At 34.8% G+C, this 23,469-nt stretch overlaps 1 protein-coding gene across 1 annotated transcript in view; it reads right to left on the bottom strand.

Moving 5' to 3' along the window:
• Nucleotides 1-1,130: 1,130 nt before the first annotated feature.
• ZNF280D (zinc finger protein 280D) overlaps nucleotides 1,131-23,469 on the bottom strand; it is an 86,833-nt gene continuing 64,494 nt past the window's right edge. The window contains exons 17-20 of the mRNA XM_006765242.2: nucleotides 23,277-23,313; nucleotides 14,011-14,056; nucleotides 7,378-7,433; nucleotides 1,131-3,012 (exon numbers count right to left, since the gene is read on the bottom strand). Of these exons, the coding sequence (XP_006765305.1) occupies nucleotides 2,394-3,012; nucleotides 7,378-7,433; nucleotides 14,011-14,056; nucleotides 23,277-23,313 (758 nt within the window). The 3' untranslated portion in view covers nucleotides 1,131-2,393. The remainder of the gene's footprint in view (nucleotides 3,013-7,377; nucleotides 7,434-14,010; nucleotides 14,057-23,276; nucleotides 23,314-23,469) is intronic.

Genomic DNA, 23,469 nt, shown 5'->3' with positions numbered 1-23,469 from the left:
TCCTAATTAATTCCCTTTTAATGTGCAGAAATTTTGTGCACTGGGCCACTAGTATACATATAACTGTATAAATAATAAACTATAATTGTATCATCAATGGGCATGTTATTTGCAAAAAAAAGATTTATTTTAATAAGCAGCATTCGGTATAAATGCTGAGAACTATAAGGTAGAAAATAATAACTTTAGAATGAGATCAAATTGAGTTCAATCTTGGCTTTGTAATCTTAGGCAAATAATTGCCCACATAGTTGATTTCCTCATTTTTTACTTACAACAAAAACAAGGTAACTCATATCTTACCAAAATCCTTTATAAAAATGTTTAATTTCTGGCTGGTTGCTTGGGCATTGTCCAATGCTCGGAAAGGTTGCCCATTGGATTCCCAACACATGCCTGAGCTCAGGGGGCGTGCAGGAGGCAGCCAGTCAATGCTTCAATCTCACATCAATGTGTCTCTTTCTCTCCTTCTCACTCCCTCTCTCTCTAAAAATCAAACAGCTTACTGATCAGCTACTTTGAATACCACTATTCTTATAGAGGCAGACGAACAACCCCAAAGCTCAAAAAGGACTATAGCGTCATTTGGACTTATTTGGTACAGGGCTCAAGGATTTTCTAGCATAGGTTTGGCACTAACTAACTGAATGACATTCAGAAAATGATCCTTATATAGACTTTTCTCTACTCCCCCAATTTTTTCCGCTATATAGATTTATGTTTAAACAAGGTTAAGGGTGATAGTTAATGGGTCCTTTTCTCCGTATTTTTTCTTGGGTGCAGAAAAAATGAAAATATTTACACTCCTACCCGCCAAATATTCAAGAAAATACGTTGATAATATATTTTGCCCATTTAGCCTCTTTAATGTACTGAGCAGATAGGAAATTATAATATTAACATATATCTCTTGAAGTGAAAGGATTTAGCAAACAAATCCATTCTCTGTAAATATTAGCAGTATTTCCCCCTATACTTTAAGTACTAATTTATGATCTATTATACACCAAGTAAAGAATACAGAATGAAATCGTACCACTAACTTTAACATGAAAATTCCTTAAAAAAATATAGTTTGTAAAGGCACCAAAGGTAAACTGACTCAAGCAGTTTTCTGAAAAATAAAATTATTCAGGTACATATTTTTATTGCAAATATTTACTCAAAAACTACTATATACATCAGGATTTTAACAGACATTTAAAACATTTAACATTCAGTGAAACAAAATTTAAGGATTCAAAGCACATTTTAAGAAGTAAAAATGTAGCATTTTAAATAAAAGTTTATTAGTATTTCAAAGCAAACTATGGTTGTTCATTTACTCATTTCTAAATCTATTATTTCTAGATGATTAAAAACAACTGAGAAATCAATTTAGCAGCCATCTTATGGATAAATTAGACTAAATATCCCCAAAACAATTTTTTACATCACTGCTTTAGGTCCCATTTGAAGTTTCTATTTTACAATTAAAGAGAACGTCACTTAAACATGCCTGGATTCATGCCAGGACATGTTTTCAGTTGACTGCTTTACAATATCTACAGTATTCCATACTTTGGTTTGGTTTCCAGACCATTTTTAAGGGTCTATTTCTAAAGATCATTAAAACAATATTAAAAGCATAATAACTACAGGATTTTTAACAGTGGGTTTCTACTTTATACAACTAGCACATCAAGGGATTTCTGCACAGCTCACACTGACAAAAAACACAAATATAAATTTATGTTTTAATAATTTCACTTTCACTGAAAGTTTAATTAAGGTAAGCTTATAGCCTGGCAGACTAACACATGTATGGAGGTACACAGATTCAAATATTCTGTTTACATGCTTCTGACAGTCTGGAATGTTACATCCAAAATTAAGTTTATGTGTATCAAAATTCTCAATAGATTCATTAATTTCACACTCTATGCATTTACCAGCATCATACTCCAAATAAAGCTTTATTAACAATGCCAATTAGCCATTATCTAAAAATTCCCCAAAGATATATGGTTTCCAAATTTCTTCTTTTAAGTTGAGAAGAATATAAAGGTATAAGGATTTTTAGCTTAGGATTGATGGAAGTTTCACTGCTTTATAAACATAAATAATATTCTAATAATCAATTCATACTGGCAACCAAGTTCTATTTCCTTGAGAACTGTTAAATGAAGCTTTTCTATTTATGTTTTAAAACCTCTTGGAAATTCATACTAACCATGCTATTATTCAACTGATTTCTGTAATGACCAAGGCTGAACATACAGATAAAGTGTATAAATGACCTCCTCACATTTTTCTATTTCTGAACTCTACAACAGCACCACTGAGCTCACCTGGTAGCACTGATCTGAATGCTCTTACCACCGATACACTAAAACTGAGAATGACAACTAATTTCAACTTTCTTTTTCATCTGCCAGGTCTCCTGTTGTCTCTGTTGTGCTAGGGCTATTTTCTCCAGGAACACCATCTTTTTGATCAGACTCTACTTCATCAGACCTGGCTGAAGAATCACCACTACCTTTCTGAAGAATTTCTGTGGCTTCAAACTCAAGTACCTCCGATGGAGTCAAAGGTTCCAGATGAATACTGCCTTGCTCACTAACATCAGAACTAACAGACTCAGGTTCATCTCTTTTTCTCAAAAACTGATCAATGCTCACATCACCAGATGCTAACTGCAAATCCTTAATATTCTTCAAAGAAAACCTAGCTTCATTGGAGCTTTGATCTTTAATCTGATCACATGGAATTATGTTTTCTGAACTTTGGCACATCTTCAACTCCGTTTCCTGATCAATGTTCTCTATTTGGTTTTCCTTTTCCACTTTATCTTTACCAATATTTGAAACATTACTGAAGATAGTCTTTGAGCCAGTTTCTTTGTCTTCAAGACAGGTACTGTTTTCCTTATCTGAAATTATTGTGCTTTCTTCACTTTTTGTTGCTGATGAGCCTTCAAATGCATTTGCATCACATCCACTTTTTTCCTCTGAAGAAGCTTTATCATGTTTACTGAAAAAATAAGGCCATTTATTACCTATTGCTTCATAATACAATGTTTTTTAACATTATCGTAATAAAGACACGCTCTAATTTTTTTTTTTTTAAACCAAGGCCCATTTGCCCACCAAAAAGGAGGAAAAAAACAAAACAAAACAAAACAGGTTCATGGTACTTGCCACGTTACAATTTAGGAGATGGCCATTTTCTGAGGCAAGAATGAAAAACTCCAGAATCACATATTAAAAATAGACCTGTAGAGTCTATCAACTGGTTTTAGTCCTGGTTATCATTTTCATTTGTTATCATCCTTGCCTGTTTTTAGTTAAAATTTAAGCTTTCTTATTAATTTCTAAGAGTACTTTAAATAAGAAAGAAATATATATGTAAAAATAGCTATTTTTCTTTTATGATTTATATGTCTTCTTACGGTTATAGTGTATTTCCCTATGCAAAATCTAATAAGCATTCACAAATATTTTCCTAATTTTTAACAATCTAATTAAACACAAAAATATGCCTGAAAAAAATATATGTAAATATGCATGCATATATTCATAGATGTGTGTGCATGTTTGTATACGTATATGTTTGAGTGTGTGTCTATGTCTTTATTTTTACCTTGATGTGTTAATAGAAACTATCTAGTACTGCGGTCGGCAAAGTGCAGCTCGTGAGCCACATGCAGCTCTTTGGCCCCTTGAGTGTGGCTCTTCCTAAGCCTTAGGAGTACCCTAATTAAGTTAATAACAATGTACCTACCTATATAGTTTAAGTTTTAAAAACTTGGTTCTCAAAAGAAATTTCAATTGTTGTACTGTTGATATTTGGCTCTGTTGACTAATGAGTTTGCCGACCACTAGATTCTAGTAAATAATAAAACATTAGAAATAAAAGACTTCTAAGAGTATCTCTAGCCCCTTATCTAGATGTAACAATGTTTATTTTAGTGAGAATTAATTTACGATAACACAAGTCTTATTTCTTACATAAATCTACCCAGAATTTAGACTTTTCCCTAATGAAATGACAAATATCAAACCAATGGTATCAAATATTTATTATTTACTAAATTATATTTATAAGGCCATTTCTCTGCAATGCATTTTCCTCTGATCTGTCTTTACACTTTTCTTGAGCCAATACTACATAATCTTAACAATTATACATTTTACAATGTGCTTTGTTATTTAATAGAGCAAACTGCCTTCATTATACTGCTCTTCTTCCAAAATTTAATCATTTAAAAATGTAAAGGATATTTGTACATGGATGTCCATTAAAATAATGTTGCAATAGTGAATACAGAAACAACCTTAATATCTAACAACAGGGCAAATCTATCTAATAAAAGACACAAAGGGTAATTAACCGTACCTCCGCTACACTTCCCATTGGCTAATTAGCAAGATATGCAAATTAACTGCCAACCAAGATGGCGGCGGCAGCCACGCAGCTGAAGTGAGCAGGAGGTTTGCTTGCTCCAGTGATGGAGGAAGCCAAGGTTCCCAGCCTGCCGTGGCCTGCTCTAAGCTCTGAAAGCAACAGCTCCAAAAGCAACAAAGTTTCAACTATAGAAGCCAAACAAACCCCAGATACCTGCTTTCAGCCAGCTGAAGCCTCAGAGCTGGGAGCACCAGTGATGGCAACAAAGTTTCAATTACAGAAGGTAAATAAATCCCAGAATAAAAAAATAAAGAAAAAAAAAGAGAGGCTGGGGCTTCAGTTGCCGGCCAGCCTGAAAACGGCCCTCAGCCCCTCATCCAGACTGACCAGGCACCCCAGTGGGGACCCCCCACCCTGAAGGGTGTGTGACCAGCTGCAAACAGCCATCATCCCCTCACCCAGGCTGGCCAGGCACCCCAGTGGGGACCCCCACCCTGATCCAGGACACCCTTCAGGGCAAACCAGCTGCCCCCCACCCGTGCACTAGGCCTCTATTCTATATAGTTAAAGGGTAATATGCCCCCCAGCACCGGGATCAGCGGAGCCGCGAGGCCTCCCAGCACCGGGATCAGTGTGACAGGGGGCAGCGCCCAAACCCCCTGATCGCCCTGCGGCTCTGTGTGTGACAGCGGGTGGGGCCACAACCTCCCTATCTGTCCTTCTCTATTCATGACAGGGGAAGGCACCCCAACTCCCTGGCCACCCCCACCCTAAAGGGGGTGTGACCAGCTGCAAACAGCTATCAGCTCCTCATCCAGGCTGGCCAGGCACCCCAGTGGGGACCCCCACCATGAAGGGGGTGTGGCCAGCCTGAAAACAGCCATCAGCCCCTCACCCAGGCTGGCCAGGCACCCAAGCGGGACCCCCACCTTGATCCGGGACATCCTTCAGGGCAAACCAGCTGGCCCCCACCCATGCACCAGGCCTCTATCCTATATAGTAAAAGTGTAATATGCAAACTGACCCTAACTGCCGAAGGACTGGGAATGACTGGTCACTATGATACACAGTGACCACCAGGGTGCAGACGCTCAATGCAGGAGCTGCCCTCTGGTGGTCAGGGCGCTCTCACATGGGAGGAGCTCTGCTCAGCCACAAGCCAGGCTGATGGCTGCCAGTACAGTGGTGGTGGTGGGAGCCTCTCCTGCCTCCTCAGCAGTGCTAAGGATGTCCGAATGCAGCTTAGGTCTGCTCCCTGCTGGCAAGTGGACATCCCCCGAGGGCTGCCGGGCTGCCAAAGGGATGTCTGAGTGCCAGCTTAGGCCCAATTCCCCCCGGGGAGCGGGCCTAAGCCAGCAGGTGGTCATTCCCCGAGGGGTCCCAGACTGTGAGAGGGCACAGGCCGGGCATGGTATTAATAAATAGAAAAATCAGAACCTTAAACTTTGTCAGTTTCCAAACCAAATGTCATTGGAATTTTTAACTAAATGTTCACTAAACCCATAACTTAATTTGCAAATGGCCTATCATGCAAGTTATTAACATATTGTATGCGGGAAACATATTTATACGTTTTACTTATATGTTTTACGTTGACTGGTAGTAGAGCGCAGGACACATATTAATAGGTATTTTATAGACTAGCAGTAGAATGCAGGTAACATATAAATACATAAACTAAAGTTATTGTAATTTTACTGAACGTTGCCATTTGCGCAAAAAATTAGCAAAAATGGCCCGTGCCACCTGTTAGCGTGCGATAAAAACTACCTGCAAACAATGTGTTAATATATTATTTTCTATCTCAGTAAATTTTTGTTTTTTATTTAGATCTTACCCATTTCTCATTTTTGTTAATATTGTGAATTAACTCTTTTGTCCATTGTATTTTGTAATTGGTATATAGAAAAGAATATTAGCTCACTTTTTTGTTTCTTATACGTCAATTACATCATCTGAAAAAATTTTTATTTTCCTCATTTAGAGTCGTATAATTGTTATTTTTGTTTAGCTCTTATTGGACTAACTACAATTTATAAAAAATGTTAAGTAATTCAGAAGAGACTAGTCTGCTTTTTCCCTCTAAACTCTTCTCCCTTCCTTCCAGGATTCTATGAAAAATGCTAACTAAGTTAAGTCTAAGTTAAGACCTTTCATAAAACCTTATTCCATAATTTGTTTTTTAAGAGCAATAGATTAATTAATCTCATGAGATTAACAAGCAACCTACTGTAAAATATACAGTAGAAAGATAAAAATGGAGAAATTATTTAATTCAAAAGGTAAAATAAGATTATCTTTATCTGGAAAGAGTTCTAATTAGAAAGTTGGAATTCTTTTACTAAAAGATTGTGAATGTCTTGTGTTCTTTTTTTTTTATTATTACCTTGTTTGAAACTAGCCCACAGACTGTAAGCACTGTGAGGCCAGCTTTACTATTACTTTTCTTCCTCTACGACCAACAAGATTGGTGTTCAGATCCGATGGAAAGGGAACTGGAGGTTGTCTTTTGTTCTTTAGTGTTCTACCTGAGCATTAAATTTTTAAAAACCAATTTCTAAATTTTGAAACTTTAAGCTGAGATGCCACCACATAAATAAGTAGCTTTAAAGATTTTCGAAAATACTTTTAAAAAAAATATTTCGAAATTACCAATTGTGATAATTGTCCCAATGTTGTAACTTGTAGCTAATTGTAACTGTTTTTGTTTAATAGGGTCAATAAAAATCTGTTAAATTTTACTTACTAGCTTTAAAAATTTTAACAACTTTATACTCTACATATATAAAAGTATTTCAAAATTAGGGATCTGTAATATAATTTTGCTGTATTAAAATTTCAAAAATTTATTTTAATTAAAAGTCATTATTAAAAACAACAACATATACAAGTATTTAAATACTCCTTTATTTAACTACACTAATACAACTCAAATGTCATTTTATACTCATACTTGGATTTGAGATTCAGTTTTTCCTTATATTTATTTACCTTTCAGAATTTGATGTTTCTGTTTCTCCTTCAGCCTTATTAGGTCTTGCAATTTCCTGAAATGATAAATAATAATTTATCATTATGGATAAACTTAAACTGCTTTTATTATACTAAGCTCTCTGGATAAAAGAAATTTAAGTGTGCAATCTTATATACCAAGGAACTAGAAAAACAATTTTTTAATTAAAAATACAAACTAGAATAATTCTCATTATCAAAAGTATAATTTTTTAAAATTGTTTTTAAAGAAACCTGTATGAAATTCTCTGTACCACAGGTTTCTGAATTAAGGCCATGAAACAGTTATCCAGTTATAAGAATACCTGGTTTCCTTAGATCAACGGTTCTCAACCTGTGGGTCGCGACCACTTTGGGGTGGAGCGACCCTTTCACAGGGGTCGCCTAAGGCCATCGGAAAACACATATATAATTACATATTGTTTTTGTGATTAATCACTATGCTTTAATTATGTTCAATTTGTAACAATAAAAATACATCCTGCATATCAGATATTTACATTACGATTCATAACAGTAGCAAAATTACAGTTATGAAGTAGCAACGAAAATAATTTTATGGTTGGGGATCACCACAACATGAGGAACTGTATTAAAGGGTTGTGGCCTTAGGAAGGTTGAGAACCACTGCCTTAGATTCTGTTTCAAATATGGGACATAATTACAATCACAGTTCCTTGAACAACACGGGGGTGAACTGTGCAGGTCCACTTAAACGCAGATTTTTCTTCAATAAATATATAGTTGACACCCTGAATCCCTGGGTTTCATTTCCGTGGATTCAACTGACCTCATATTAAAAACAGTACTTTCAATCTGCAGTTGGCAATCCACGGATGTGGTAGACCAATTGTATGCAATATTTTACACTGTTTAATATAAGGGACTTGAATATCCACGGACTTTGGTATCCTTTGGGAGGGGAGTGAGGTCCTGGAACCAGTGCCCTGCAGATACCTAAGGAACCATACTACAGCTAAATTTGGGGTAAGTCTAAAGTTATACACGAATTTTCAACTATGTGTGTGGGTCAGTGCCCCACACTCCCAAGTCATTTTACTTGAGTAGAAAACTAGTTATAGTTTTAGACAATTTATATTTGAACAAGTTGTATTCACAGTATTTTTATACAAACATATTAAGTATAGTTACTTAAATATAAACATTTGTGAAATTATCGTTTCATATGAGTCACAGTAACCCTTCCACTGTCAAACTAAGTAATATTAAGTGATAGACAAATTAAATATTTTCTTATTTCAAATCTTTTACAGGGAGGAAGGAATACAGTAAAACCTCAGTTTGCCAGAGGCCAGCAAAACAGTTTATGACAATTACCAATTAATAAACACATATAATGCATGTAGTATGTTAAGAACTTTATATTCACTATCTCATTTAATTCTCATATTAGATATCATAAATTCTATTTTTACAAATGAAAAATAAGGGTTCACAGGTTAAGTAGAGAACTAAAGCAATACCACAATCAGCAGTATGGATTAAAATCCAGATCTAGCTCTTAACCAGTATAGTGACTAAAACAAGCCTGTGATAATGGTATATTAATCACATACATTTATTTCCTCACTTTCCCAAAATCCTGCTACAATGAGGACAGAGAAATAAATCATCTTCACTCATAAAAACCAAGCAAACACCAAGGCAGACTTATTGTCAAAGAGATTTCAACACATTTTTAAATGGAAAGTGGCTGGAGGACTGGAAACTGACTTCCCAGTGTGGAAGAAGTTACAACAAAACATCTGAGTGGAAAGTGTAGGAAGAGAATCCATTTGTCCAGGCAACCCAAAAAATCTAGTATTTGGAAGAATTTAGTACAATATTCAGTACAGAAAAGGTAAAAATGAAGCACAAAGACTGCTGAGAAATCTAAATGCTTTTTCTATAACTCGCACAACACATACCTATCCTTACACAGTGGCTAAAGGTTAACTCTGAACTGGAGACAATGTAAACTTGTGAACAAACACCAGGAACAACAAAGGGCAGGCATGAGAAACAGAGATAAAACAAAAAAATTAATAAAAATCCATAAACTGAGTAAAGGAATCCATAGTCCCAGGAGCCAGAGGAATCACTCTTCATCCTACCACTCCCAACTGGAACCTAGAAGATTTCCTCTTTGGAGAAAATTGCCAGCCCCAAAGAAAAGGTTTCCCAGAATGCTTTTGAAACTATACTCTCCACCAAAGAATCAGCCAGCAGAGCACCCGATTTTATATGTTAAAGTTTAAATAATTCCCACACAGACTGTGCAGATTGTACTGCAATCCAGGAGGTGACCTTTATATACACAAATCCATGTAAGCAGTTCTTGAGTGTGGTTCACAGACACCTAGGGCCTCCAAAACACCCAAGGCACATGAGGTTCAAACAAAAGCAGTGGTGGGGAAAACTGCTGGTAGCTTCACACAAATCAAAGGAATGTCACTAAATCAAAACTATACTAGTAATCACTGTATTCTTTACCAGCACACGCCAGCAGTAAATTTTATTATATGTCATATAATTTTATATTTCAATCCTTTAGTTTATGTCTTTTTAATATTGTGTGATAAAATAGAATGTATGCATGAAGTACTGCATATTGAAAATACTTCAGTCTGTGACTAAGCTGTGAGCAAAACCTAGCCACATTTTTTCCATTTAACATAGTTCTTATTTTAAAGAATGACTGGCAAAGTATGAACTTCTTTTTTGTTTTAAAGTATGGACACTTAAACTTGGCTGTTTAGTAGACATTTTCTTGAAAATTGACAAAGTGAGCCTGTCATACTAAAGAAAACAGCTGACATTATTTGTTGTCAATAATAAAATTCAAGTAAAAATTATATTTTAGGAAAATTTGTATCCACCACTGATAAGATTTATGATAATCTTAATGAACATGATAATTGATATTATATAATAAAACATGTCAACATTTGGAGGATTTAAGTAACTCAGTGAACCAATATTATACAAATGAGCAATGCCTGACATAAAATCATCCATGGATAAAATATTCAATCAAAGTGTAAGACAGAATAACAGATTTTAATGTAACAAAGTACAAAAAATTTAGTTAAATGGAGTCAATTCCATATTGCAATACATATTTAAGAAAACTTCTATTTGTCTATTTAAAATATATATATTTTTATTGCTTTCAGAGAGAAAGGGAGAGGGAGAGAGAGAGAAACCTCAATGATGAGAGAAAATCACTGGTGGGCTGCCTCCTGCATGCCCCCTACTGGGGATCGAGCCTGCAACACAGGCACGTGCCCTTGATCAGATTTGAACCTGGGACCTTTCAGTCCACAGGCTGACGCTCTATCCACTGAGCCAAACCAGCTAGGGCCCACTTGTCTATTTTTATGTAATATTAAAGGCGAATAATCAGAATTATTTTAAAAGATTTTTAAAGTACTGGATAAGACTGAATAGTCTTTATAATAAATTTCAACCAAAACAACATTTCACAACAGGCTGAATGCAGAAACATAAGAATTCAGTTTTCTTCTACTAAACTAGACATTAAAGAGATATGCAAAAGTGGAAAACAATGTCATTCTTTTAAGTTTATTTTGGGAAACAGTTCTTTTTCAGAAACAGTTCTTTTTCAGAAAATGTAACTTAAGGGGAGTTTTACCAACATTCAAAGAACTAAAACCTATCCTCTTCAGATTATTCCAAACAATTCAAGAGGAAGGAACACTTCCAAACTCTTTCTATGAAGCAGGCATTACCCTAATCTCAAAACCAGATAAGGACACTACAAAGAAAGAGAATTACAGGTCAATATCCTTGATGAACATAGATGCCAAAATCCTCAACAAAATTCTAACAAATCAGATCCAGCATTACATTAAAAAGATCATATACCATAATCAAGTGGGATTTATTCCGGGGATGCAAGGATGGTATAAAACCCACAAATCAATAAATGTGATACATCACATAAACTGAAAGACAAAAATCACATAATCATATCAATCAATGCAGAAAAAGCATTTGACAAAATCCAAAGCCCTTTCTTGATAAATTCTCTCAGCAAGGTGGGAATAGAAGGCTCATACCTCAACACAATAAAAGCCATATATGACAAACCCACAGCCAACATCATACTCAATGGGCAAAAACTAAAACCATTTTCCCTAAGAACAGGAACAAGACAAGGATGTCCACTTCACCACTTCTGTTTGATATAGTACTGGAAGTGCTAGCCATAGTGATCAGACAAGAAGAAGAAAGAAAAGGCATCCAAATTGGAAAAGAAGAAATAAAACTACCCTTATTCGCAGATGACATGATACTGTACATAGAAAACCTCAAAGACTGCACCCAGGACCCAGGCTTCCCTCCAGCCACAGGCAGGCACCTGGCACCCGGGCTTCCCTCCCGATGCTGGCAGGCATCCAGGATCCGGGCTTCCCTCGCAGCCCTGGCTTTGTCCAGAAGGTTGTCTGGAGGGATGTCCGGTCTATTTAGCATATTACACTTTTATTATTATAGACGTAATAAATGAATTCGGCAATGTAGCAGAATACAAAATTAACACCCAGAAAGCTATGGCTTTTTTTTAATACAGTAATAATGAACTCACAGAAATAGAAATTAAAAAAACAATCCCATTCACCATTGCACCAAAAAAATTAAGATGCCTAGGAATAAACTTAACTAAGGAGATAAAAGACCTGTACTTGGAAAACTACAGGATATTGAAAAAGGAGACAGTCAAGACAGTCTCTTCAATAAATGGTGTTGGGAAAATGGAACAGATACATGCAAAAAAAATGAAAGTAGAACACCAACTTACACCATATACAAGAATAAACTCAAAATGGACTTAAACATAAGATGGGAAACTATAAAAATCTTAGAAGACTTCATAGGCAGCGGAATAGCAGACATATGTCATAGCAATATCTGTATTGGGGGATGGAGTGTAGAAACCAGAACAGGCATTTAAGAACCGGGACTAACATCAAATGTATAACACATGTGAAACTGGAACCCCAGAAATTGAAGATACAAAACAGCTTAGAGAACACCAGTCAGGATAAATGCAAAAAATAAATACAAAAATAGATAAACATATAAATAAATGAACAAACCAAACTTAGTCAAATCATGTTCAAAATAATGAAGACTAAAGATAAAATAAAGATAAAATCTTAAGGGCCAAAGAAAAATGACATATTACATACATACATAGAAACAAAAGATAAAAATTACAGTAAGACATCTCATCAGAACATATGCAAGCCAAGAGACAATACAATACCTTCTTTAAACTGCTGAGTGAAAACTGTGAACCCTATATACTCACAAAAAAATCTTTTAAAAAAGTGGAAAAAGAATAACAATAATTACCTATCAGTAGATATGTAAATGAAAGTTATAGCAAAGGAAGTTCTTTAGGTCAAAGGAATATGATACTAGACAGAAAAGAAGAGCTCCATAAAGATATGAGGACTATTGGAAATAATGAACATGAAAGTAAATGCAATATTACTTTTTAAAGTTTTAAATTGCTCTACAAAATAACTGACTAAAGCAAAAACAATAACATTGTATTTTGTCTTTAAAAGTTATATATAGTACATGAAAACAATAGGGGGGAAAACACAGAAACTACCAATATCAGGAATGAAAGAGAGGATTAATCACTACAGAACCCACAGACATTTAAAAGAATAAGGGAATACTACAAACAACTCTATTCACATAAATTCAACATCTCAAATTAAATGTTCCAATTCCTTAAAAACCACAAACTACCAAAACTACTCAAGAATAAACAGATAATCAAATATCCTATATCTATTAAAGAAATTTATTTGTAGTTAAAAACCTTTCATACAAAAGAAAACTTTCTGTGGTATAAAAGCTGCTTGGAAGAAGGCTGCTACTTCTGCCTTGGTCTTACTCTGTATAAGACATAATGCTATGCAAAAGATAAATGCTAAACCTGTCTCACTTCATTATACTCAGAAAAAACACATACCAATAATATTAAGTAATGGTTTTAAAAATTAACATCAAGAAAGCAAGCACTTGAGCAAAATTATTTCTAACTTTAAAAATTAGAAATTTCTCCTTTATTAGACTGCCCAGTAAATAACATTTTATATGATAACCCTGAGTGTTATATGCTCAGTGCCTGTTTAAAATAGCTAAAACAGTTACCATATATCCAGAATATTTTCACTTAAAAAATTAGTTAAATCTTCGACAGTCTAAATTCCTCCTAAAGTTATATCATCTGGAAAGACTAATTTTCCAATGTACCAAATGTTTGAGGTTTTATGGATTTCAGAATTTTAAAATCATGAATTATTTTCATTATTCACTAGTTGAATTAAACAGGCAAATGAAATATATAATGTCTTTGTCAAAACAAAACCACCTTACAGTTTTACTTAGGATTAGATATTTTTTATATCTAATGAAATAATTTTTAATCATCTCAATTTTTTCCTGTTAACATGCCAACAACTGTTATCAATGTAAGCACACTGAATTAATACTTTTTTTCTAAAAAACCACACCAACAATACTTTCTAATGTATAAATCTTTAAGATATAAAATAAGACAAAATTTACCTCCGACACAGGTTTTTGTTCCTTAGTGGGAGCTTCATTTTTTAATCTTGAAAACAAAATAAATATTAAATTTTTTATAATTACAATGGAAACAGATAAAACAGTACAATTTAAAATAAATGGCATAACACATTAGTAAAACAGTTTCAAAAAAATTTACTCTTTAAAAAATAAAAGTAGGCTATATGATTAATATATGTGATATGCATTAATATTGACTAGTATTTTAGGACTTAAAAAGTGTGATAATACATTTCATCTATGGTGAAATTCAATATGATAATGCAATTTCAATATCTATTACAATTAACTTACTTAGAGGTGATAAAAATCACAGAATTTTAGAATTTTGGAGGCTGTATTCTCTTAAAAACCTTTATAAGCATAGTTCAAATATTAGCTATAATTTTTTTAAACTTCTTGATTTCTAAAACTATACCAATTGTAACTTCTTATATTAACGAAGGCATATACTACCTATGAAACTTTTAAAATAATTAATATAAAAACTAACTTTTCCAAAATATTTTTATTTCAGAAACTACTGATGACTAAATATCATTTGCTGATATATTAAAATCTGTATAATTAGGAGGCCGACCTGATTTGAAATGCCATTAATAGAGTTGAGTATTTCATAACTTTATGGAAGTTTAATAGCTATACTTAAGTATTAATATATTTAACATTAGCAACAACTATGCTAACTTAAATCTCATGAACATAAATGAAGACATCTAGTAGAATAGAGCGTCAACCATGCTAAAAGCTACTCTCATAGTTAGTAGTTGAAATATGGAATTTGCAAAAACCCCTTTTCTTTACCCATTCTCTTAGGATAAATTCTAAAAATTATGTCTATACAATGCTAGTGCCTTACTATATTTTAATAACTTAACTATGTACAATTACTTACCTATGTTTTAGTTATTAGGTGAAATTGCAAACAATTTAAAATAGAGCATGTCCTTTTGTGCATAAGAACTATATTGGTAGTATATTAAAATAATTAGAACTAAGTTACTAAACAAATGTAAATGAAGAAAATTTGCACAAAAAGTGAGCAAAATGCACAAATGTCAATTGTTTTCGGGTTAAAGATTTGTAATTCTCTCAACTATTTAATTGTAAACAGTAATATTTATAAAAATGAAATAACATCAAGTGTACAGTAAAACTTCACTGCTTTAATGATTTTATATATAGAAAAATAATAGTTTTAATATTAACATGTATAAAGCAGTAAGAAAACATAAAAATTAGTCTGATGAAACAAAAAGTAGGTATTGGGTTAATGAAATTTTAAAATAAATTTGTAAATTACAATTGATTTTTATTTCTAATAATCTTAAACTTAATAATCTTAAACTTAGTTTGAAAAACTGAAATAAATTCGTCACAAAGCAACTTAAGAGTATTTTATAAAAGCCTTTCCTTTTCAGCAAAGACTTTATATTCTTAAGAAACATTATCATGATAACCATTTACACATATAGCTATTCTAATAAGTTGATGTTATGCAGCAATTAAAATGAAAGCTACTAATTAAGCATGTTACTATTATTGCATTTCAATTGGCGACATTGAGTCCTTGTAATCTCTGCAATGGAGGTTGGTAACAGAGTTTTTTTATTACTCTACATTTTACTGGCTAAGAAACTGATAAATAAGAACAAAATAAATTCTTACAATAACTAGCCTTAAGAGGCTTATCAAAATTGGGATGCCAATTTTGTTTGGGTTTTAATCATATTGGTACTGTTTAAGAAACAGGATTATAATAACCAGTAAAAACATTTAGAAAAACAAATCTAAAAAAAAATTAGAAAAGTACACTAAAATTTCATTGAATTACCACATTCATCACTAAAATGTATACTACATTTTTGTAACTATGAAAGCATACTTAAGATTAACAAATTACAATGCACTATGAATACATCATTAACATTTTTTAAAAAGAAAAAAGTTTTTTTAAAATATATTTTATTGATTTTTTACAGAGAGGAAGGGAGAGAGATAGAGAGTTAGAAACATCGATGAGAGAGGAACATCGATCAGCTGCCTCCTGCACACCTCCTACTGGGGCTGTGCCCGCAACCCAGGTACATGCCCTTGACCGGAATCGAACCTGGGACCTTTCAGTCCACAAGCCGACGCTCTATCCACTGAGCCAAACTGGTTTCGGCAAGAAAAAAGTTTTTACCTGTAATTTTTATTCATTAAAGATACTTGCTGAAATAGTCATCATTTGAGATATTCAACTGCTTGGTAGAAGATAGTGAAAATTTGCTAAGCTCAAAGTTCTGAGCTAAGGACCTGTCATTACATAATTACACTTTTTACCTGTGAATGTTGTCATAATTTTTTATAGAAAAATGTTGTATAGCATTTCAAACAAACACTATTTAAGATTTCAATGTAAAGAAAACATGACTGACTGGTGATCAATTTCAACAACAAATAACTAGAGATCATGATTACAAATAAGTAATTTTTCTTCTGTATATAAACCTGCTGAAATAAATCTTTCCGATATATTTCTCAAAGACAATCTCTTCCCTCTGAAGTTGAAAATGGAATAAATGTCCCTACTTTCATTAATCTGCAGGTCAGATGACCCAAGGTTACATGTAAAATGAATATTTGGGGTCAATTACATTAGTATGTCCTTTTGAAGTTTCATTCACACTATACACATACCATTGGGTGGCGAAAGGAGCTATAAGGGAGAAAATGTTGATTCATTTCAGCCAGGCCACTCTCTTTCCAATAACATTTAAAAGCCAAAAATTTCAATGCTGATTTTCAAAATTTAATCTTCAATTTAAGAATATTTGTGAGCATACTAATAAATAATAGTAAAAATCTAATGCACCATTTCTGATCATTTGTTCTAAGAGGTGTTAATAGATATTATATATGGAAAGGGTAACTGAGCTAAACATTTACCGGGCTGCACATACATCAGGTAATGCGCTAAGAGTTCCAGTCCAAAGTTAATACACATTCCCTCCTTTCAAGAAATTCACTGTTAAGGAAACATATTGAAGCATATGTTTACAGAATTGTAAAGTGCTAGAAAAGAAACATCTATATGACTCAGTGGCTGTATAAAGAAAGTACTACGTTACTATGAAGATGAAAGAGGCAAGGACAGAGTGAATACACCACAGTGAACTGGTTTGCAGCAAGAGCAAACCTCTGGATGGTGTGGCTAGGTTTGTTGGAGCATTGTCCTGAACACTGAAAAGGCATGGTTTCAATTCCTGGTCAGGGCATACACCTAAACTGTGGGTTCAATCTTGGTTGGGGTGCAGTATGGGAGGCAATCATTGATTTGTTTTCCGCCACCTCTCTCCCCCACCTCTCTCTAACAGTCAATATGTCCTTGGGTGAGGATTAAATAAAAATTTAAAAAAAGCAAAACAGGGAAAGGGATTCAAGCAGAGTTAAAGGCAAAGAAATAAAAAACAAGATGGCAATTATATGATACCCTGAGTGATCCCATATGATTGGTTGTAGGGAACAAGGAAGAATAACTTGAAGATGCAGAGATAGCAAGGGCCATTTCAGAAAAAGTCTTGATTGCCATGCTGAAGTGTTTTTGCTAAGAACTTTATTCTAAGGTTAATAGGAAAATATGATCAGATTTGTGCAACAGAAAGAGAAGGACATATTAAAAGAGAGTAGGCTCTAGTCAGGCGTCCATATAAAGAACAGTTAATGACTGTCTTAAGTAAAGCGGACAAGACAAAGTTTAGCAGACGATAAAAACAAGATAAAATCAACAGAATGTAAGTACCAACTTGATAAATGTAAACGAAAGGCACAAATATGAGCCCCCAAATGTCTGCCTTGAGTCACAAGAGAATGGAAATGCCAATAACCAAAAAAGACAATTCAAGGAGAGAAAAGCATATGCTGCAGAAAAAAATGAATTCCATTTTGGACATACTGCATTTGTGGTGCCTGTAGAACATTCATATGGAAATATTTACCATTCAGACCTGTTCAGTCTGATATACCGCATCCTTAGGAACAATTCAAATCATAACTTCTATACAAATAACCCCAAAATCATCATCCAGAGCATGACCAAGGTCAAATAAATATTCTCTGCAATATTCACAGACCCAAAAAATCCCATATTAAAGAACCTCTGAAACTTTAATTTGTATTTCCTAAACTTATTTGACCATGGAAACATTATCCTCAAAACAATTTATAAATTATTGACATTAGTTCTAAAAAACAGAGTTTGGAAAATATTGACCTAGTTACCTTCTTTTATAGAAATGTAAGAGAATTACTTTTTTGTTAAGAGTACTAGAGGCTCAGTGCATGAAATTCGTGCATGGAGAGGTGTCCCTCAACCCAGCCTGTACCCTCTCCAATCTGGGACATACCTTTCACAATCTGGGACTGCTGGCTCCTAACCGCTGGCCTGCCTACCTGCCTGATTGCCCCTAACCGCTCCCCTGCTGGCCTGATTGACGCCTAACTGCTCCTCTGCAGGCCGAATCGCCCCCAATTGCTTCAATCCTGCCAGCTGGATTACGCCCAACTGCCCTCCCCTGCCAGCCTGATCTCGCCCCCAAATGCCCTCCCCTGCCGGCCTGATCGCCTCCCAACTGCCCTCCCCTGCTGGCCCATTCACCCCCAACTGCTCTTCCCTGCCAGCCATCTTGTGGTGACCAACTTGTGGTGGCCATCTGTGACAATGTGAGGGTGGCCATCTTGTAATGTTGTGCGACGCCCGCCCCTAACTGGCCCCCCTGCCAGCCTTGTCACCCCCAACTGCCTGCCCCCACCAGCATGTCACCCCAAATGGCACCTCTGCTGGCCTGGTCGCCCCACACAGCCTGCTGTTCAGTCGTTTGATTGTCCCTCACTAATCCCCCCTGCTGACCTTATCACCCCACTCAGTCTGTTCGGTCATCTATTCAGTTGTTTCGGATATGATGGCCCCTGGCTCAGTCTGTGGACCTTGCCCTCTCTCTATCTCTACTGTACCCCTTGGTGACCTCATATAGTCCCATGGCCTTTTAAATTGAATTTATTTTATTTTGGGACAATTGTATATGCATATGCAGCTATAATAATAATATAGAGATTCCATGTACCCTTTGTGCACTTTTCCTCAATGATGACATCCTACAAAATTATAGTACAATATCATAACCAGGATATTGACAGTGATTCAATACACTGATCTTACTCACATTTCAGTTCTCCTTGTATTCATTCCCATGACACTTTAAAATGCTAAATGATAATTACCACCTAGAACACTCCTCTAAACTTATACAGGTTAATGGCATTTCCACTTGATTTCTTTTTTTTTTAAAATATATTTTATTGTTTTTTTACAGAGAGGAAAGGAGAGAGATAGAGAGGCAGAAACATCGATGAGAGAGAAACATCGACCAGCTGCCTCCTGCACATCTCCCACTGGAGATGTGCCCGCAACCCAGGTACATGCCCTTGACCGGAATCGAAACTGGGCCCTTTCAGTCCGCAGGCCGATGCTCTATCCACTGAGCCAAACCGGTTTTGGCTCCACTTGATTTCTAATAGTTATCTCAAACTAAAACATGTAGCAGATCAATCCTCATGGAACTTCCCTCCTGAGTCTATTTCTCCAAGCCTTTTCTACTTTATATAATATCAATGCCATCTTTCCAGTTGCCCAGACCAGGAAGTGTGGAATAATTTTCAACACTTTCTCTCACACTTCACATCCAAATCAACAAATTCAAAATATATCCAAAATCAAACCGCGGATGGCCTACATTGCAGGCAGCTTAGCCTAGGATCCTACCATCTCCTTCCTAGATTATTACAACAGGCACCCTAACTAATCTCTCTGATTCTGCCGATGGACTTCTATAGTTAATTCTCAAGAGGGCAGCTAAAGTAATAGAGCACTCTTCTGTATTTAAGGTTTTATTGTTGATTATGAGTTTTACTGAGGTATAAAACACTGCTCTACTCAAAATCCTCTGATGGCTTATCTCAGAGTTAAAATCAAATGCCTTACAATGGTTGGTAAGGTCCTATACAACATGGCCCACACTACTTTGCAGGCCCCATCTCCTACTAGCCTCCCTCTTGTTCAATCAACGGCAGCCAAAACAGGCTCTTCGCAGTTCCTCCAGGTCTCTACCTAAATATCGTCTCTCAGTGAGGCCTTCCCTGACCATCGAATTTTAAATGGCAGCCTACAAACTGCCACTTACTCCTTATCCCCCCTTCCCTATCTTCAGTTTTCTCCATAGTATTGACCACCATTTAATATAGTATATCTTTTAATTTTTATTATCTTTCACCATTAAATCATAAGCTTCATGAGGCAGAGATTTCAGTCCATTTCTTTAACACCTATAACAGGGCCAGGCACAAAGTAGATGCTCAAGAAATATTCACGGAATAAGTAAATGAGGTCCAAAAGAGATGAGGTGTTTTACCAAAATGTGACAAAATAGGGCAAGAATCCGTATCTCTGTAGTTTAGGAGCCACTTTTTCTAAGAGTGCTGATAGATTCAAAATGTCCCAATCTCAATTTTTATTCAGTGGTAATCAAAAGCACACATGCATGGAATGGTAATTTCTGATCAGGTGAATAAACTATTTAGAATAACTTGATCAGACTCAAGCTAAAACTCGTTAGCACCAAATTAAATTCAACTGTCTAAGATAAGCAAATTTGGTACTTAGCACCTTAAGTGTTTTATTTGAACCTCTTTTTTTTTTAAATTTATAGATGACAGAACTTGAAGAATTTAAACGAGAAAATAAAATAAAGTCCAATGGAAGAACAAAAAGCAGTGCTCCTTTACTGTTATATCAAGAATGTATTTTATCTGATTTTTAAACTATAACCAAGGCAGAACAAATATCTGTAAATGAAAAAGGAATTTATGTTAACAACGGAAAGATGTTGTTTCTGGGCAAAATTATGAAGTGTTTTTTTTTTAATTACATAGAAAGGTGAATGATAAAACTTTCCTAGAGACAGATAAGGAAATAAAAACTAGTATATCACCAAGTCCATCTATAAACCACTTTCAGAGCTTTTGGACAATCATTAATATAGAAATTAATTTGGAAGTTTAAAACTAATGGATTAAATTTTTATTATTAATTGCAAGGAACACATTACATTGTAAATAATCATTGAAACTGGCTTTAATCTGTTTCAAAGAAAATAGTTCTCATTTTAGAGTAAAAAACCACAGTTCAGTCATACTTTTAGAGTCTGCCTATCCTTTGGCAACTAAGATCACAAAAGGTGACATGCTTGTCTTTAAAATAAACAAATGTCAATTTTTTAATATACATGTATATGTGAAAAAATATATACATGAAAAAAACAAGTGCATTGTTATCCCCCATATATTTTTCCTATTTTTTTACATCCTTACCTGAGGATATGTTTATTGATTTTAGAGAGAAAGGAAGAGAAGGAGGGAAAAAGGGAGGGAGTGGGGAGAGAGCATGATGGGGGGCGGGGGAAGGGGTGGAGATACCTATGTGAAAGGGAAACATTGACTTGTCTCACAAAAAAACTGGGGATCGAACCCGCAACCTAAGTATGTGCTCTGATCGAGAGTCAAACCCACAGCCTTTTTTGGTGTATAGGAAGACACTCCAACTAACTGAGCTAACCTGCTGGGGCACCCCTATATTTTTTAATGTTACTTTTACCCCCAAAACCTTCATTAATGGTTAATTAGATACTATGTGTTAGCCAGACAAATATGTAACTTTAAAACTTGTTTTAATATCTACAAAAGGTTTTGTTAATTCTTTACAGCTTAGAACCCATAATTATTAAGATAACAATAATAATCCCAAAATAAGAGAGGATATAATAACATCTAATGGTATAAATAACAGCCAAATTAAAAAGCTCTAAGTAAGGCAGCCATAAAGAATCTGTAGAGAATTAGAGGGAATCTCTTGGAAGTGTTGGCAAAACAGAGCAAACACTAAACAGTTTTAAAGAATAGTAAAGAGTATAAAAATAAACATAATATCAGTAAATTTGGAAAACATAAAACAAACAATTAAAATTAACTTATTCAAAATAAGAAGGCTGGGAATTAGTATTGTTGAAAACTATAGAGCTAGAACTGGGTAATATATTTTAAATGACAATAAAAATAACTGCAATTTTGGAACATAATTGTAGAGACCTGTTGTTCCAAGGACATGAAAATAACTATGGCTTCCTAACAACAAAAGCTTTTATATTCCTTGGACTGCGTTCATGCAAGAGGAAGATTAAAGGGCAGCAGTCAAAATGACAAAACTTCAACTTGGACTGAAGTATTGATTTGATGGGCTTTTCTTGGCCAGAAGTGACCCACCAGCTTAAGATCAAGAGCCAAAGAACCCAGTGGAAATTTGTGCTCAATTTGGTGGGCTTTGAGGCCATCTCTGGGTAAATTAGCATCAACCTTATGGGAGGCCAGTCTTGAAGTAAGGAAGACTCCCCAAGACCTGATTTCTTGAGACCACAACCTAGAGCAGGTCCCACTGTAAAATTATTCACATTCCTTGGAAAGAGAGAATAGGCACCAGTTGTGTCCATCGAAGGGGGACACTGTCCAGGTGTACCCTGGATATTTTTTGAAATCTCTGGGCTGCTTCTGCATCTGAAAAATAAGAAAAATAGCACAATGACAGACAACGAAAGAAGAAAAAGACAATCATCGGGCCTAAACACTTAAGGTCTATAAGAAATTAAGAAAGCAGACAAAATAGACAAAAAGACAAACAGCCGTATCATTTGAAATGTATTATTCTGAAGGCAAGTACAACAGAGAAAAACACAAATTATTTTAAGCAAAGTAAGAAATGACTATAGCAACAAAAGTTATTTTGGAAAGAGCCAACTGGAGAAAACAACATATGTTAAGATATGTCAACCTGACACAAAAATAAGGTGGAATAAAGAACCTAGTCTCATTTGAAGCTGAAAAAAGCTGAATAATGAGAACTAGTGTCATGAACTTGGCTGCTTAACTGCCTTTGTGTAAGAAAACATCTCAGAACTTTGAACTTAGGAAATTCCAACTTGTCTTGCACCAGGTCACGAGCTCCATAGAGCAGGAACCTATTTCAACAAGCAGCTTTAAAAGAACAAAAAAAACACAAAATACTTTAATATTTTTCATTTCTATTAAAGATACATTTAAAAATGCAATAGTGCTAAAATCCATCAAAGCAAAATACAATGAATAAAAATTAAACTTACTCAGAAAGATGTTCAGAAGTTGGAATCTGAGCAGAACCTGAAGTTAGAAAAAAAGTTTTCTATTTAAAACTGATGAAATATGATGAGCGAGAGCAATGACTTTATTAAGAATCTATATTGTGGCTGACCAAAAATAGTAAAAAAAATATCGAAAATCCAAAGTAACACAATTGTATATATACTTACCTTTCTC

This window comes from Myotis davidii, unplaced genomic scaffold, assembly GCF_000327345.1.
Source record: "Myotis davidii unplaced genomic scaffold, ASM32734v1 scaffold441, whole genome shotgun sequence".
Lineage (NCBI taxonomy): Eukaryota > Metazoa > Chordata > Mammalia > Chiroptera > Vespertilionidae > Myotis > Myotis davidii.
This window is presented reverse-complemented; position numbering and strand designations above follow the sequence as displayed.